We start from the raw sequence: 16,627 nt of genomic DNA, 5'->3' as shown, positions 1-16,627 counted from the left end.
ATTATATATAAGTGAATGTAAATTTTATTTTTCACACTATTATTAAACTATTATTATATTAAAAAATATATAATCTGCAAATATATCTAATTATCAAATTAAGAAAATGTGTCAAAATTTCACATTCTAACGTAAATATAATTGAAGTATAGTATATAAGTAAGTTTTAATCTTATTTTCGAAACCATGTCTCATAAGATTGAATTAAAAAGTAACTTTTATTTAATTGATTTTTAATATGCCACAGATTAACTATAAGGTTTTTATTTGCAAAATATAGTATAGCTACATTTAACTTTTAAATTTGGAATACCAATACTTATTTTTACACTATTCTCTTAACCTTATATATAGATATCAGTGTGCATGAAGGATAGAATAATAAAAAAAATAATTAAAGACTAAAAAGGATCTAAAACTATAAAAATTATTTTATAAATTAAATCACCTTTTAAAACTACCTAAACAACTTATAAATTATTTAAAAACGTTATATTTGAATCAAACTTATTTTTTTCCCAATTATTTTATATTTTTCTCAAAATAAATAACACTAGAAAAGTCTTACCAATCCCTTGTAAACAACAGATGCAAAGCTAAAAAATATATAAGTTAAAAAATAATAAAATACTTGATAAAAATAAAATGGCATAAAAATATATTTAATAATTAAAAAACCGAATTTCAAACAAACAAGTCAGGATAAAAAAATAGTAACTAATAAGCTAGTTTATTTTAATAAATTACTAATTTGTGAAAAAAGTGTAAAAAATTACTAAATTGAATTCCTTTCTTAAACAAGTTTAAATTTTTAAACTACTTTATAAGTCAAGCCAAATAACTTTGCAAATACATTCGAAATCTCTTTAAAAATTCGTACGCCATGACTCAATCAGAACATCTAACAAGACGGTACACCATCATTCCTCTTGTCAAGATCCAAAATAGTATAAATTTTAATCCTCGAAACATTACGTGTATTAAGCATAAGTGAAGCAATTATAATGATTTTTTATCAAGACTTTTCATTTCTGAATAGAACAATTTGAATCCAAAGTTGGGGGTGCAAGAAGCAATTCGGGGGTCGAGGAATTAATTTGTGGGGTTCGTTAAGGAAAGGCCTTAAAAGAGTAAGCCTTAAAATGGCCCACAAAATTTGGGCCATGTGAGGCTTCGACGGTCACGTGAGAAAAGGGTGCACGGAAGCTTCTGGGTCTGAGGGAGACGGTATCACAAGGAAGATCTCAAAATCTGAATTCCAAACTGGAGTCAGTTCTGTTCTTATTATCTTCCTCAGTAAGCAATGTCTTCTCCCGCTGAGTAATTCTCTTCATCCTTCATTTTTTTTTATCGTTTTTCAAATAAAGATAATGTTGATGAATCTTTTAATTCTTGTTCGTTTGAACTATCAAACGTTTACTGTCGAATTATTGCCAACTTTAATCCATTTCGTTACTTTAAGTCGATTAAGAGGTTTTTGATTTTTTTTTCTCTTTCGTTAAACCTAATCTGAGCGCTTTCCAGCTTCATTAGTGTCAGAAATAACCAGTTAAACGTGTTATTGCAAGTTCTGCTTTCATTGATATTCTTGGATTAGGTGTAGAAATTTTCTTGGAAATTTTTATAATTGCTTCGATCAGTTTGTTTAATACTTCAAATGTTGCATGCTTTCAGGTTTTATCACTCTCTTCCGCCAATAACCAAGGCATATGGCACTGTTTGCGTGTTGGCTACTGCCGCTTTCCATCTTGGATTATATAATCCAATTCATATTGCACTATTGTACGAACGAGTGTTCTACGGTTTTCAGGTGAAAATTCCTTAATGTCATTGGTATCAGTATCAGAGAAAGAGGAACGTGCTGTTAATGCTTTTGCCAAGTGTTGCACTCATTCTCAAAAGCTTCGCTTTCGATATCCCATTCTGTGCTTCTTTGATTTGAAGATTTTTTTTTTTAATTTTTTTATATAAGACAGATTGAGTATCTTTATTTTTGTTTTTCAGTTGCCAAATTAAAAGAAATATCATGGAGACATACTTGGTTTTACTCCTAACTTTTGCTGCCAAACACCAACCTCCAATTGCTAACCAGATTATGAAATATTTTCGTGATTGTTTGTATATCCTATCATGTGCTGATATACTTGTGTTTTTGCGGTCAACATTTCATTATTGTTATTTATAATTGTGCCCTGTGTGTCGAATGATTGTTTGGGCTCAATGGAGTTCTCTCCACTTCCTTCTAGACTGCTATAGGATATATAATCTATGGCATCCCCCCAATTCCTTCTTCCTTTTGGTCATATTTTCTGATACTTGTGGATAAAGAGATGAGGCACTGTGGACACTGGGCAATACATTACATTACACTGCTTCATTAATAGCAATGGTTTAATATCTTGGCGAATGACAAGTCGCCAATTGTTTGGGAGATTTTTTGACTATCAAGCAGTCAATTAGAGTTTTACCGATGAAGTTTGTGATTTCCGTTAAGCTTAACTTGCTGTTGTCAATCTTTTGTAATAATCTTAGTTTGTTATTTTCCATTTGACCTATTTAATAAATCTTTTGTACTTCCCATCATCCGTAGGTCTGGAGGTTATTCACAAACTTATTTTTCCTCGGACCATTTTCTATCAATTTTGGGATCCGTCTCTTGATGATGTAAGTAATTGAAGAATAATTTGTTACATCAATTTCTAAGTTTCTGTATATCGAACAAGTAGATTATATAAAGTGGTGAGGTATACTTAGTTCATCCGAATTAATTCTTATTCGTATAATGTGCAGATTAAGGTACGGTGTCCAACTTGAGAAGGGACCATTTGACAGACGGACTGCTGATTTCTTGTGGATGATGATATTTGGTTCGTTTGCACTATTAGTATGTTTGATCCTCCACATATCTTTTTCATCTTATGATTGTTAATGTGACATTTATCCTTCAAAATGCGGGAGGGTATATTTTGTAGAACCTATTCTAGTGGTTCTGGCTTATGAGCTGGACAAGAAGATTACAAAACTTCTTTTTTGAATAACAATGATGAACAATTTATATATTCAATTTAATATGTTTATCTGACTTGCATTTGGCCATTGTGCCTGTGAAAGTTATGCTCCATTAGTCTTCAATAATTTCTGCATTAGCATATGTCACATCTCAAAACTTTTGGTAATAAAATTATGTTTGATTTGTTTTTAGTGAATGCAAAGTTAGATGGATAAACATTGAGATCATTGGTTAATTAACAAATGAATGATGATTCTGATTGATTATCCGAAATGGTCAATGGTAAGTGAAGATTAGTTGTCAATTTCGTGTAAGGTTACTGTTGGTTGGAGAGAATCGATTGGAGATTGAGGAATATAAATTCTGGCTAGGTAGGATAGGAAGTGTCAAGGTTTGAATGTTCTGTACAGAGCTACTTGGTTCAGTGGAGAAAATATTTGGGAAGTTAATTTAGCTGATACAAAATTCTGATTGAAAGATCACATGTCTGATTGTTGTTGAAATTGCACCAACTCCATTTCCCCACTAGTAGGTTCTTTCTTTCTAGTTTCGTTTTTAACTTGATATTCTAAGTCTTGACATCAGTTTTTCTCTTGTAATTTTATTTCCTCAATTATAGGTTTTGTCTGCGATCCCTTTATTGTGGTCCCCATTTTTGGCAATACCACTGGTTTTTATGCTACTTTATGTTTGGAGTAGAGAATTTCCAAATGCTCAAATCAACATATATGGGCTTGTTGCTCTTAAGGTATGTTTCAATCTTCTGTAAGTTAGCCTTGTTCTTATGCCTCTGCTGCATAAGCTCTACGAGGTACATCTTTTCGTTGTCTGATAGGATCAATATCTTTTGTTTTTCCAGGCTTTCTATCTTCCATGGGCAATGCTTGCTTTGGATGTCATTTTTGGCTCGCCTCTTATACCTGACCTCTTAGGTATCATCGCAGGACATCTGTACTACTTTTTGACAGTGTTGCATCCACTAGCAGGTGGAAAGAACATTTTGAAGACGCCAATGTGGGTGTATCCTTCTAGTTTCTTGTTGCTTAAGGTGTTATTATGCATATGCTGTATTCATTTTAAAGTTTTTATTTATTTGATTTATTTTATAGTGTCTTGAAGCTTTATTCATTGTTTTTGTGAACTGAACCCAACATAGGAAGCACATCCTCCCCTTCACCTTTAAAAACCACCATTCTTTCTAAGCTCTTACGTCCAAACACATCTGTAGTTCTTCCTCATTGTTTTTGCAGCATTGTAGGGGCCAGGACCTAGCCATGATCTTTTATTGTTTAGTCAATGACGTCTAACTCCTTATAATCGGGACTAGCTCTGTTGTGTTCTTAACTATATTTTTCAGACGTAAATTGGTTGGAAGGTGGAGAATTGGAATGCAACCGATTAGCCGTTCGCAGGCTGCTAATAACCCTCAGCCTGAGAGTGGCTCCGGAGTTGCTTTCAGGGGAAGATCCTATCGACTTGGTGGATAGATGTAATAGAGTGAGTTCACCTTCTCTTATTGGTTATTGACGCCACTGACAAATGGAGCTGAACATCAGTTGGGAATTAGAATGGGAGCAGAGTATGAACCTTTACTGTTCGTTGAAAAGCAAACTTTCTTGAGGGATCCTCATAATTTTCAATGTATTCTATGCGGAGCGTTTACTTGTAAGAAAGATTTAGTGAAGGTTTATGAATTAATCATCGAATTCTTTACTTTGTGCTCACTTTCAAGACATGTATACTTCTGCATTCAGTATGGTTAGTGCCAATGATCTTCACCTCCGAATCAGATTGCACGTAGCCCACATACTCCAAATTTTAATGGGGTTTTCTCCCTTCTAACTTGCGCTTTGCATTTCTTTAGATTTCATGTTTCTTAAATAAAAAAAGTTGCAACTAGAGCCGAATTTTGTCAGGTTAAAGTTCATTTCGGATATTTGTTTGTCATTTAGTGACTATGGATTATTCTCGAGTCATGAATGTTTTCGGTGAGAATCCAATATTTGAAGAGTTGCTGAGCTTTTTTCTAAATATGGGCCAACTTAACTCTCTGTTAGTTATTTTTTATAACTTAATCTATTTTATTTAGGGATTGCTGGCGATTATATTTAATTAAATTAAATTTTTAAGGTATGAAAAACTAAAGATAAAAAGAAAACTATAAAAATGTGATCTTATAAAAACTTATCATTGGACGAAATTTACAAAAGCTCTAAATTTATATGCATAATAAGAGTTGCTTAAAATAAAATAAAAACCTAATAGGAAACTTAAACATATGAACCTTGCATATTATATGTGTTAAATTTTCTTCCTTTTTCACCTGACAAACTAAAATAAATATAAAAGTGATTTTTATTTAAAAATTAAAAAGTATGTGTAAACAGAATGTTCTTTCCTTGAATAAATAAAAATGAAAAATAATGGATTAAAAAATAGCAAAGAGGAAAAAGAAGAAAGAAAAATTCTTTGGCAGTGATAATAGTTTTGATGGTGCAATATTTATTTTTTTAAGTTTGTTTATTTTTTTAATAATAATTAATAATAGTGCAATATTTTAACTATTCGTATTCGTCTAATTAATTAACGTGCTTACCATCTCATACACAGTCTCTAATATCTGCATTTGTATTCAAGAAAATGATTAACACGTTTTACACTTAGTTGTTTACAACCTCGCTCGACCTTCCAAAACATCTTTATTAAATTATTTTTTTTATTAAGTCTATTTCTTCTTTTTTATAAAAAAATTACAGATAATTAAACAAGAAAAAAATATGTCCTCAAGTAAATGTCAGAACTCGGGTTCAAAGTACAACAGTGTCATATATCTTTGTATTTCTTTATCTAGCAGAACGTAAACTATGTAGCATTTTATTCTTATATTCTTTAATTATTCATAAACAAAAAAATAAGAAGAATAATAATTGTGATGGATGAATTAGGTATATCTAATCTATTTGTGGACATAAAAGAATGAGAATAAGAATAGGAAAATAAAAAGGTTTGATCCTAGAAATAAGGAGAAAGTGAAGTTGTGGCAAGAAATGGATGGAGAGAAAGAGAAGGTAGAAGGAGCATCAACTTCCATCCATGAATCCATGATCAAACTCTTATTTAAAACTAAATTTAAAGTTGACAAACAGAGACAGAAACATAATCACATTAGAAGCATCACAAAAACAAAAGACAAAGAAGAAAATGTCTTGGCAGACTTACGTCGATGAACATTTGATGTGTGATATTGATGGCACAGGCCACCATCTCACTGCAGCTGCCATCATCGGTCACGATGGCTCTGTTTGGGCTCAAAGCACTTCTTTTCCTCAGGTAATCAATCTTCCTAATTCTTTCTACTTATACTTATAAATTGACATACCTCCTAATTTTCTTACTTCTTCTGTAGATTAAATCTCAAGAGGTCTCTGATATCATGAAAGATTTCGACGAACCAGGTCATCTTGCTCCTACAGGTTTGCACCTTGCTGGAACCAAATACATGGTAATTCAAGGAGAGCCTGGAGCTGTTATCCGTGGAAAGAAGGTATTTAAATTTAAAGTTCACCTCTTTAAAAAGTTTACCTTTTTTTTTTAACTTTTACCTTAACTCTAACACTCTCATATTTTGTAGGGATCTGGAGGAATCACCATAAAGAAAACTGGTCAAGCTTTAGTTTTTGGTATTTATGAGGAACCTGTGACTCCAGGACAATGCAACATGGTTGTCGAGAGGCTGGGAGATTATCTTGTTGATCAAGGTCTCTAGATATACATCGTCTTTTGGAACATTTTTATTTCTCGGATTCTATACTTTATTATTATTTTTTTATATATATTTTGAGTTGTATCTATTACATATCAACCCTAAATCGGGAGTTGTTGCCGACAATAACCATATGAGAATTGAACAATTGTTTGTTGTTTGAATTTTTAATTTTTAAGTTATGATTCCCTTCTATTCCTCTTCTCTCCTGTCTCTTCTAAATTCTCAAACTTTTTTTTGCGTATATTTCAAATCATGTTTGTCTTTGAGTATTAGAGCATCAATGAGCAACACATAAATATAAATTTGAAGAAATATAATTTGATGTGTTAGTGTTAAAAAATTGAAATATGTTCGTGCTTGTCATGAATTTGAACAAGACTAAGAGAGCTCAGCAAAAAATGTTATTCCTACTTAGTTCTCTCTACAAATAAGATGAGCAACCGACTTTTTATCATAGTTGTAAACATTTAGTTTTTTACAAGCACTTCTTATTACTCTGTGTTTTTATTGTAGGTGAGAAAATAATACATATATATATAAATTTAAAAACAAAATCTTTAAAATAGAAATTCAGATAAAAAAGTAAAATTAAAATCAAATTATACATCTGGATGTTTAAAAATAAATTACACCAAATATAAATTGTAAACAAATTAGTCTTTCATAAAATTACTTTAATTTCATAAGCCAAAATAAAAGTATATGAAATCATATATGATGGCAAATTTTAAATAATTACCCAATAATTAAACTTAAATTTAAAAAAGAAATACTCAAATAAAATTTATTAATGATTATCAATAGTGTATATCCGTGGATCAAATACTAGATACTCATATTTATAAACAAATAGATAATTAAATATTTGTATATTTTATTTATGAATATCTATTTAGTACCCCATAAATTTTATCTACAAATATTTACAATACGAATTCTTTTGTTATCCTAGTTTCTCTCTTTTAATAAAAATCAACAGTTTTTATTGTCTCAATAAAAACTGAAAAGAATTAATTAATAATTTATATGATAAATTAATTAGAATAATTAGTGTAGATTAATTAATATAATAATTTTATATCTGTATCATAGATTTAATCTTAAACTCATACAAATCAAAATCTTAACCTATGAATATATTTTTTTTTTATCAAGGTTTGTCACCATTTCGGTCCTGCAAAATGAATCATGCTGATAAATTATAGAAATAGTATGATTAGAAAGTCTACTTGAAAAAGAAAGCTGACTGAAAAAGAAAAAGTTAGAAGTGATGGTGAACTCTCAATTCCAACTTTTTTCTTTTTCTTTTTTAACGTTTAATATCATATTTATTAATTTAAAAATATTAAAAATAAACTTTATACGCATGTAATGTAAAAAACAAATCAGAACTGTTTGTAATGAATTTACTATTTTCAACAAAATATTAATTAATTGCTTTAAAAGTTTTTACAGTTTTGCTAAACTCAATTAATAATAAAAGATTTACCTATTCCAAAGTAATTAGAATGCGATTGTAAGTTTGAATTCTATGATAATCATAATTTTAACCATTAATGTTTTATTAATAATAATTATAATTATTATTGCTCATTTCTAATAAAGTGCGGGCCAATAATAAAATAAGATATTTTTCCTCTTTTTTTTCCTATCTGCCAGCCCAAAACAGCGAAAATAGGGTAATGAAAAGGGTACTTGCGTAATTTCATGGTGACTGCACTCATTTATATAGGCCTATAGCTCCGTGGAATCAACGCAGCCAAAGAAAGAAAATCCCAACCCCAATTTCTGAGCAGTTAAACACTCTCAAGAAAATTTTGAGTTTCGAGAGAAAATCAGAAGCATGTCGTGGCAAACCTACGTTGATGACCACCTTCTCTGTGAGATTGAAGGTAATCACCTCACTCACGCCGCCATCATCGGTCAAGATGGCAGTGTTTGGGCTAAGAGCGGCAGCTTTCCTCAGGTTTTGTTTGTTTTCATTTTTGTTCACTCTTTTCTCAATTCAATGGTTTTCTTCCATGATTTATTCTTAATATTTTTAAGGAGCATCCTAGATTTCTGGATCTATTCTCACTCTTAGTGCTAATGGAGTGAGGATTAACATGCAAAAGAGTTTACCTCGGTTTACTGCATCTTCATCCATTATTAAAAGTTAACTGATTAATTAAGTGTTAATTCTGATTATGTACTTTTCAGCAACAGCTATAACTTAATTCTTTAATAATGTTATTTCTTTTTTATTTGTGAGTTTGATGTGAGTGATTTGCTGATTCAAGAGACAAATCGGATGGTTGAATCTAATTGCTAGAGATCTGTTTCTATTTTAGTTGATCTGTTTTTGTTTGTGGTATAATAATAATAATAGTAATGATGATGATGTGTTGATGTTTGCTCATTTAGTTCAAGCCGGAGGAAATAGTCGGGATCATGAATGACTTTAATGAGCCCGGAACACTTGCTCCTACTGGATTATACATTGGTGGTACTAAATATATGGTCATCCAAGGTGAACCCGGTTCTGTAATTAGAGGCAAGAAGGTAAACCACTCTTTATGATCTCTGCTTCAATTTGATTGCACGGGTTTTTTTATAGGATGATGATAATTTGGGCTATGTGATGACAATGATGCAGTTTCTGTGAAGATGTGTATTTTTGTATGTTTTTACTATGATTGTTAGAGTTAAAATCAAGCAATAGATTGTGAAGTCAATTCCCATCTTATTACTGTCAAAACTATGATCGAGTTTAAATTTTACATTCTTTTATTTGGCTTCATGCATCTAGTCTTTTTTATACGTAAAATATCTAGTATCTTATTTATAAACACGCATATGATTTTATAAGGTGTTTCACAATTTTGTGATTCATCCATGTGATTGTGAATTGCTCTTATCAATCAAGTTATAATTTACAAACAAATGCATATGGACATATACACTTTTAAGCAGTGTGGTTATTGTTTGCAGCCTCTGAATAGTAAATACCGTGTTCCAGTGTTGTTTAGTGTAATGGTTGCCTTTAATTTAATGTAATTTAGTGAAACATAAGTTGTATTTGTTGCACATGGTAGTGTATGTATATTCTTCTGGCATAGTTTAGCCATTATAGTTCTAATATCAGACTCTAATTATCAATCCCCATTACCCAGGGTCCTGGTGGTGCTACTGTCAAGAAGACCGGGTTGGCCTTGGTCATTGGCATTTATGATGAGCCCATGACTCCGGGTCAATGCAACATGATAGTTGAAAGGCTTGGTGATTATCTCATTGAACAGGGTCTCTGATCCCCTCTTTATGACTTGTTATGGTGCATATTTCATTGGCTTCTGTACAAGTTTTTTGCATCGACCTCGACTGGAATGCTTTGATTGCAGTTTAATAATCTTGTGGGTGTCAAAAGTCAGGGGATCTGCGTGTAGTGAAGAAAGTGTTTGATGCTTGAGAAATGATGACTATAATCTCCTATGGTTGTACTTTTTTAGTGGGTACCTGTATACATTACAGTGGTTTTAAAATTTTAATGCTATGGTATAATGGTTGGCATATTTATGAAAGAGTTGCGGATTCTTGTCTATCTGGCAGAAAGCCTTTAATATTTATACTTTCATACTCCTATTTCCTCCTTTACCTCCTTCAAATTATTTTTGTGGGTTAAGTGGTATTTATGTTTTAACAAGCCTTGAGGTGATACCTGGACTGCATTGCTAAACATCACTTTGTACTTTTCATGGCATTAAGAAGTAACAGTGTTGGATCTGATAAAAATCTTAGTTATGATCCACTGAACTATTTTGCAAACACCAAAAGTCGCTATTCTGCGTGGCAGATCTATTCTCATACAGCGCAAATCGCTGATAATGATCATGATGACCAGGTGGACATGTTCAACCTTTGGTAAATGCAATAACGGGGTTTATTGTGCTGGAGTTTGAATGTAGTTGGTACTGATCCGAATGGGCTTTTTTAGAAATAAATTATATAAAAAATGTATTTGAAAACCTATAAAATTGTTAAAGTCAAGTTTTAGTTAAGTTAAAATTCTTCGGAGATTGCCCTCTCTGTCGATCGACGCCTGTAGGTGAAAACCAAATTTTACACTTTTAGGAGGTAAAACACATTTTATATCTTCACTTTTTTTTTTCATAATAGCAAAAAGTAATAAAATTATAGTTATAAAAGTAAATATAAATAAACGGAAATGATATTGACACTTTTTTTACATAGCCCACGTTTTTTTTTTAAATTGAATTTTGAATAATTGTTTAAGTTGCTGACCAAGATTGTCCATACTGCTGCAATCCCAAATTGTAAATCGTTCTCAATCGAATTGAGTATAAAAAACCTAGGTTGATGACATTGTAATTCTCGATTGTTTTGTAAAAAAATAGAATCACCAGGTCTAACACATTTACAAGTAATACATATTCCTAATTATATTAATAATTACTTGAATTTGATTATAAAATTAAACTTTAATAATAAATTTTAATATTTGTACTTCCTATCTCTTCGTACTCTTTTTATATACCAATTGTTAAAAAGTTTAACTGCCCGTAAACATGAACATATTTCTCAAAAATCGTCACATTAAATATATGTTTTGAATCTAACTTATTGCAGTTATCTGTATATGTAAAACGATGAGATGGTATGAATAGTTCATTATGTTATTTTAATTATTGTCTTCCTTTTGAATGGTTTAGAAGTGTGTTTTATATTCAAACATTAAAATAAATTAGATTTAAATCTGTTTCTAGGGGAGTTTTTCTGTTATGATCTTTTTCTTTTTAAATTTTTTATTTAAGTTTTTATAAATGTTAATTTGAAACAATTGAGTTCCTACTGTTAAATTTAGTTAACAAGATTAAGAAAATTGAGCCCCTGCTGTTAAATTTAATTAACGAGATTAAGTTTTTGCACAAGTGGTGGAATGACGTGTTAAAGTATTTAAAGGTGACATGTTTTGAAGTGAAACGTGGTATTTTCGGAACTTATTAAAATTGAATATGGATTTTTGATATATAGGTTTTAGTTTAAAAACTGAAGTTACATATGGGATTTCCATTGCATTCTTGATTAAAAATCTGAGACGAATGTGGTCGAGAGAAAGTGCAAAGTTGGACCTTATGCGAAGTCTTTAGGGTTCGTTGTGCTTAAAGGTTGACCAGCACTTGAAGTTTCGAACGAGGGAAGTTCTAAAGCAGAAGACGCAATAATGTCGATGGGTCATTCATGTTCCTTTTCCACTTGCAATGAGTTTGGAAGAAAGCATTTGCGGTCTGTGAGCTCTTGTGGAGATGGAGGGTGGAAAAGAAAAGATGGTTCGCGGATCTGCCATTGTGAAGAGAAGACTATGTTGAAGACTGCGAAAACCAGGAAGAATCGAGGCAAACAATTCTAGGGTTGCTCTACTTATAAGGTTGGGAGTGAAAATACTAGATGCAACTACTTCAGATGGTGCACTGATTGGGGAATTGAAGAAAGTATTGGGGAATTGAAGAAAGTATTAGCTGTGAAGTGTTGGAAGCAAATGATGAGAGGTTGCTAAAGAGTTTTGAAAATGAAAGTGATAAGAAGATAGTTCATGTACAAAAAATTGTGATGGGTATTCAAAGCTGGATGAAATTTTTGGTTGGGATTCTTAGTGTTCTATGTGTGTAATGAATATCATTATACACTTTTAGTATTTGCTTGCTGTATAAAATACGTTGAGGAGTTCATGAACTATTTATAGGTCCTTTTTTTGGCCTTTCAACTACAGGCATTAAACATAATTCCTTTACTAAGACAATCATTACTTAGGTGCATTCCTAACCTTTTGCAATTCTCTAACACCATTATTATAACAACAAACTATTTAATGCAACTATCCACGTTTAAGTTTGTTCAACAATATGAAAGATAAAATACTGGGAGAAAGACAGGAATCAAGGAACTCACACAGTATCTTCAATGACAAGACAGCTGGAGGGCTCAATGTTTATCCTGCTAGTAGCTTCAAGGAATCTAACATCACAACACACTATAAAAGTTTTAGAAGACGAAGAACATTCAAATGTAGAAATCAGGTGACCGACCCTCAATAATCAAAGCTAGAGAATACACCACTGCATCTCACATTTCTGGGGAAGGTTTCCCTGTTCTTACTTCATCTCCACCAATTATAACAGAGAAAATTCTTCCATCCTGCACGCATAGAAAATAAAAGAAAAAACAAGACCATACTTATGTTAGCACACAAAACCAAAGGAAAAGAAACACAAGAAGCCAAAGGTTCCTGAAGCCATCTGCATCGAAACATTCGCAATCTCCAGCGTTATAGAATATATAGCTCCAATTAGGAAGAAAAAAAAATGAAGCTACTCGATTATATGCTTCAACTGTGTGAGCAAAGACAAATATTCTATGTTAAAGAATGGCAACAAACCTGTGTTGAGCAGCGTGTCGTCCAAGTCAAGGATAACACATCTAATCAACTTCTTTGCAACCGACATTTGCTCAATGAAATTGACCTCGGAGAATTCTTATTTGAATCGAACGGGACGAAGAGAGTGACAGAGACGTGCCAAGGAGAGTGTCGTTTTCGAGAGTAACGGAGATGTGCCAAGGAGAGTGTTGCGTTCGCTGCAATTGCGCTTTGGTGACGGAGCGAGAAAACCTTAGGAGTTCTGCAGAGAGCAAGAGAACACGGTTGTTACACACGATTATGAAGCCGGTCCGTTTGGCTTTTCTTTTGGCATTACTGCTTATTTCTTTCATTTACTAAATTTTGCTTTGTTTTATTAATATTTTTTATCCTTTTAAAAAATTATAATAACTTTTAACTATAAATATATTTTAATCAATCAAGTTAATTTAAGTTGCACAAGAATAAAGATAATTATAATAAGTTTATAGATATTGTTTAATTTAATACTAAATGGTTTTGAATAATTGTAACCTATAATGAATTTATAGATATTTAAATTGTTTCTTCTATCACTCACAATTCAGATATATTTTATCGGGTGTGTTTCATTCTGCCTCTTATATTCCAACACCATTAGGATACGGTGGAAGGAAAAATTGAGAGAAAATGAGAAAATAAATTTGGAAATAAAAAAATGCAGTAATTTTTAAATTAAAATAAAATGATATAATTTGAGTAAAAAGTTTATAAAAATTTATGTATGATATAATCAATATAATAAATTAAAAAAATATTTTAATAGATAAAACTGAATGATTCTATTTTACGTATGTTAAATACATTTAAACGTAAATAGTAAAGAAATGTATTAAAATAAAATTCAATTTATTATTTATAATTAAAAAAAGTTAAAATTGAAAAAAAAAATTATTATTATTGTAAATTATTAAATTTATAGAATCATTTTATATCATAATAAAAATTCACAATATTATTATTATAGTTATTATGAATTATTAATATTGGATTTATCAATACTAATTATAATAATTGTTGTTAATTTTATACTATTGTTATTAATTATGTTGTTATTATTACTATTACTGTGATTATTATTATTATTATCATTGTGAATATTGTTATAGTTATTATCATAATTATATTTGTTATATTATAACTATTATTATAGGGCAGAAGAACCATTCAATTCTCATATGGCAGAATCGGTTCCAATGGACGAGAAATGATTTTCAATTCACATAATCAGTTTCTTATTACACAAAATTCGTTCTATTTCTATATAATAATCCAAAAACGTCTCAAACCTGCCCACTCAACTTTTCCTTTCCTAAAAAATTACCATCCCCGGATCTTCCAACAACACGAGTTGTTCACGATCTCTCAGATTACACAGTAAACAAGCGGCCGACTTATCCAAAATCCCACCAATTCAGTGGCTAATCATAAACAAATATTTTAGGTGTCAAAAATTAGATATATTAAAATTTTGAAATTTCAATTATATAAAATATATTAAATTTAAAAAAAATATTTTTATTTATACAAAAAAATAATTTATATGTTTAAAAATTAGCACCAAAGCCCCCTTGTGCTAAACTAAGCTCTGCTACTGTCTCAAGGCATACTTCCGGTCTGCACAAATACAGCAAAATAGACTCTCATGATAGAAATTCTTGAATAGAAATTATCCTGTATGAATTTCAGATATTTTATAATATAAAGCATGTTGTATGAATAAAATTATTTAAAGAAATAGATCGAATTTTAAGAATCTAGGAATGTAAATTACTTAAGACCATTGAAAGTATATGTTCTATTGTTTTTTTTATCCCACTTTAAATATAATAACTTTTATCTCCTATATATAAATGCTGATGACTGTGAAATTGTACATAATAATTACTACCAGTAGTGGTGTCATAATTTTGGATGTTCATTTACAAAAGATTTCAAGTACATTGTAAATGTTATATTTTGATAACTAATTTATTTAATCATTGATCAGATGTATATAACTGGACTCGATTTCTAAGTTTACATTACATGTAATCATTTAGAAACACAATTTTGTTTACTCGTTGCTTATTTTAATATCAATGTTGAAAGTTATTATTGCAAAAAGAAACAATTTGATTTGTTGCTGATAATCTAATAGGCAATTGATTAATTTCTCCAATTAATTAGGTACGTTGTTGTTGCTTTACCACATGATTATAGCTTTTGTATTACTTGACCTTAAAAATAACTCATATATACATTTTTTATTTCTTATTTTTAATTTACTTTTAATTGTTTTCATATAAAATAGTTGGTCGTTTAGACTACACCAAATCAGTCCAACAATAATTCATATTTTAAGAAATCAGTCTAAGCAACATTATATGACAATCCAGAAGTAATTCAGATCAAATCAGACCAGACCGACAATCATCCAAACCTAAATAATCTAGAAGTCATGACATTGATAACCCGACAATCTTCCATACGATACCAAAATAAGTTCTATATATTTTTATTTTTGATTAAGTGTATAAAATAACTAAGTATAAAAGCATGACCATATTTTGTCTAAAAGATATTTTAAATCAACAACACAACATTAAAAATGCAAGTGTTTTATTTGATACAACATTGTGGAATATTTCTTTAGGTATATCATACATAAATGTGTTCAGACATTAAACATATATAAGTGAGCTAACATCGTACCAAATGAAAACATAAATGATTTTCCAATGTTAAAGGGAATGTATATTATTTTTGTTTTTCAAATAGGTTTATTACTTGAAAAATAAGTTAAGAACTTTTTGACAAAGAGTTTAAATTGTTTTTCTTTCAACAATTCCTTAAACTAAACATTGTTAACTCAAAAAGAAGTGCTTATTTCATAATACATGAACAAGTTTCTTAAAAGACAAGAAGACATTCAACAACAAAATCAAATTTTATATCATTTATTTTCTTTGAAGCATATATAAAGCAATTTTTAGAAGAATAATAATAAAATAGACCACCTTGTATATGTAAAAATAATATTAAATGTTTTTGAGCTAATATCCAACAAGCTAGAAGTGAGAACATTAATCTTATATACATCAACAAACTATCAACTTCTCCAATGAGCAATTATGTGATCGTTGATCATTTAACTACAAACATCTTATTCAAGATTGGTTGCTTGGTAAAAAATGTTGATTATTATTTATTAATGACTATTGTTTAAAGAATAATTGTGTAAGTTATGAGTAGTTTGTGAAGGAATAGTTCTTTGAGTCAAAAATGATTTATATTAGTAATAATTGAACTATCAAAAGTAATTGAGAGAAAAAAGAATATTAAAGTTGAGAAAAAAATACTTGTAAAAGGATTACTCGAATAAGATTAGACATGAATGATTGAAAGGTTAAAAAAATACAAA

General features: G+C 30.2%; 3 protein-coding genes across 4 annotated transcripts; all 3 read left to right on the top strand.

The window, feature by feature from the left end:
- The first annotated feature begins 1,160 nt into the window (after positions 1-1,160).
- Positions 1,161-4,909, top strand: LOC106765711 (derlin-1). Of its 2 annotated transcripts, none has more exons than XM_022784249.1 (7): positions 1,161-1,320; positions 1,675-1,810; positions 2,591-2,664; positions 2,791-2,884; positions 3,630-3,758; positions 3,870-4,058; positions 4,261-4,332. In XM_022784249.1, the coding sequence occupies exons 1-7, from the start codon at positions 1,304-1,306 to the stop codon at positions 4,315-4,317; spliced, it is 696 nt and encodes a 231-aa protein (XP_022639970.1). In that variant the 5' UTR covers positions 1,161-1,303; the 3' UTR covers positions 4,318-4,332. The 2 variants fall into 2 exon arrangements, with proteins under 2 accessions (XP_022639970.1, XP_014505903.1); XM_014650417.2 differs by lacking the exon at positions 4,261-4,332 and adding an exon at positions 4,368-4,909 and having other exon boundaries at positions 1,162-1,320; positions 3,870-4,030.
- A 1,270-nt stretch (positions 4,910-6,179) lies between these two features.
- Positions 6,180-7,080, top strand: LOC106767670 (profilin-4). The gene is made up of 3 exons (XM_014652609.2): positions 6,180-6,340; positions 6,417-6,554; positions 6,642-7,080. Exons 1-3 carry the CDS (start codon positions 6,212-6,214, stop codon positions 6,774-6,776), a joined length of 402 nt encoding a protein of 133 aa, XP_014508095.1. The 5' UTR covers positions 6,180-6,211; the 3' UTR covers positions 6,777-7,080.
- Positions 7,081-8,514: 1,434 nt separating this feature from the next.
- Positions 8,515-10,388, top strand: LOC106769415 (profilin-1). Its single transcript, XM_014655026.2, has 3 exons — positions 8,515-8,742; positions 9,180-9,317; positions 9,929-10,388. Exons 1-3 carry the CDS (start codon positions 8,620-8,622, stop codon positions 10,061-10,063), a joined length of 396 nt encoding a protein of 131 aa, XP_014510512.1. The 5' UTR covers positions 8,515-8,619; the 3' UTR covers positions 10,064-10,388.
- The last annotated feature ends 6,239 nt before the right edge of the window (positions 10,389-16,627 follow it).

This window comes from Vigna radiata, chromosome 7 (genome assembly GCF_000741045.1).
Source record: "Vigna radiata var. radiata cultivar VC1973A chromosome 7, Vradiata_ver6, whole genome shotgun sequence".
Lineage (NCBI taxonomy): Eukaryota > Viridiplantae > Streptophyta > Magnoliopsida > Fabales > Fabaceae > Vigna > Vigna radiata.
This window is presented reverse-complemented; position numbering and strand designations above follow the sequence as displayed.

What these genes read in the sequence shown, in the direction of transcription:
- LOC106765711 (XM_014650417.2), top strand. An exon ending in TTGGTTCGTTTGCACTATTA is followed by an intron (nt 2,885 to 3,629) that starts GTATGTTTGATC and finishes CCTCAATTATAG; the next exon opens with GTTTTGTCTGCGATCCCTTT. An exon ending in TTGAAGACGCCAATGTGGGT is followed by an intron (nt 4,031 to 4,367) that starts GTATCCTTCTAG and finishes TATATTTTTCAG; the next exon opens with ACGTAAATTGGTTGGAAGGT.
- LOC106767670 (XM_014652609.2), top strand. Translation starts at nt 6,212, where the DNA reads ATGTCTTGGCAGACTTACGTCGATGAACATTTGATGTGTGATATTGAT. An exon ending in AAAGCACTTCTTTTCCTCAG is followed by an intron (nt 6,341 to 6,416) that starts GTAATCAATCTT and finishes CTTCTTCTGTAG; the next exon opens with ATTAAATCTCAAGAGGTCTC. An exon ending in CTGTTATCCGTGGAAAGAAG is followed by an intron (nt 6,555 to 6,641) that starts GTATTTAAATTT and finishes CATATTTTGTAG; the next exon opens with GGATCTGGAGGAATCACCAT.
- LOC106769415 (XM_014655026.2), top strand. Translation starts at nt 8,620, where the DNA reads ATGTCGTGGCAAACCTACGTTGATGACCACCTTCTCTGTGAGATTGAA. An exon ending in AGAGCGGCAGCTTTCCTCAG is followed by an intron (nt 8,743 to 9,179) that starts GTTTTGTTTGTT and finishes TTGCTCATTTAG; the next exon opens with TTCAAGCCGGAGGAAATAGT. An exon ending in CTGTAATTAGAGGCAAGAAG is followed by an intron (nt 9,318 to 9,928) that starts GTAAACCACTCT and finishes CCCATTACCCAG; the next exon opens with GGTCCTGGTGGTGCTACTGT.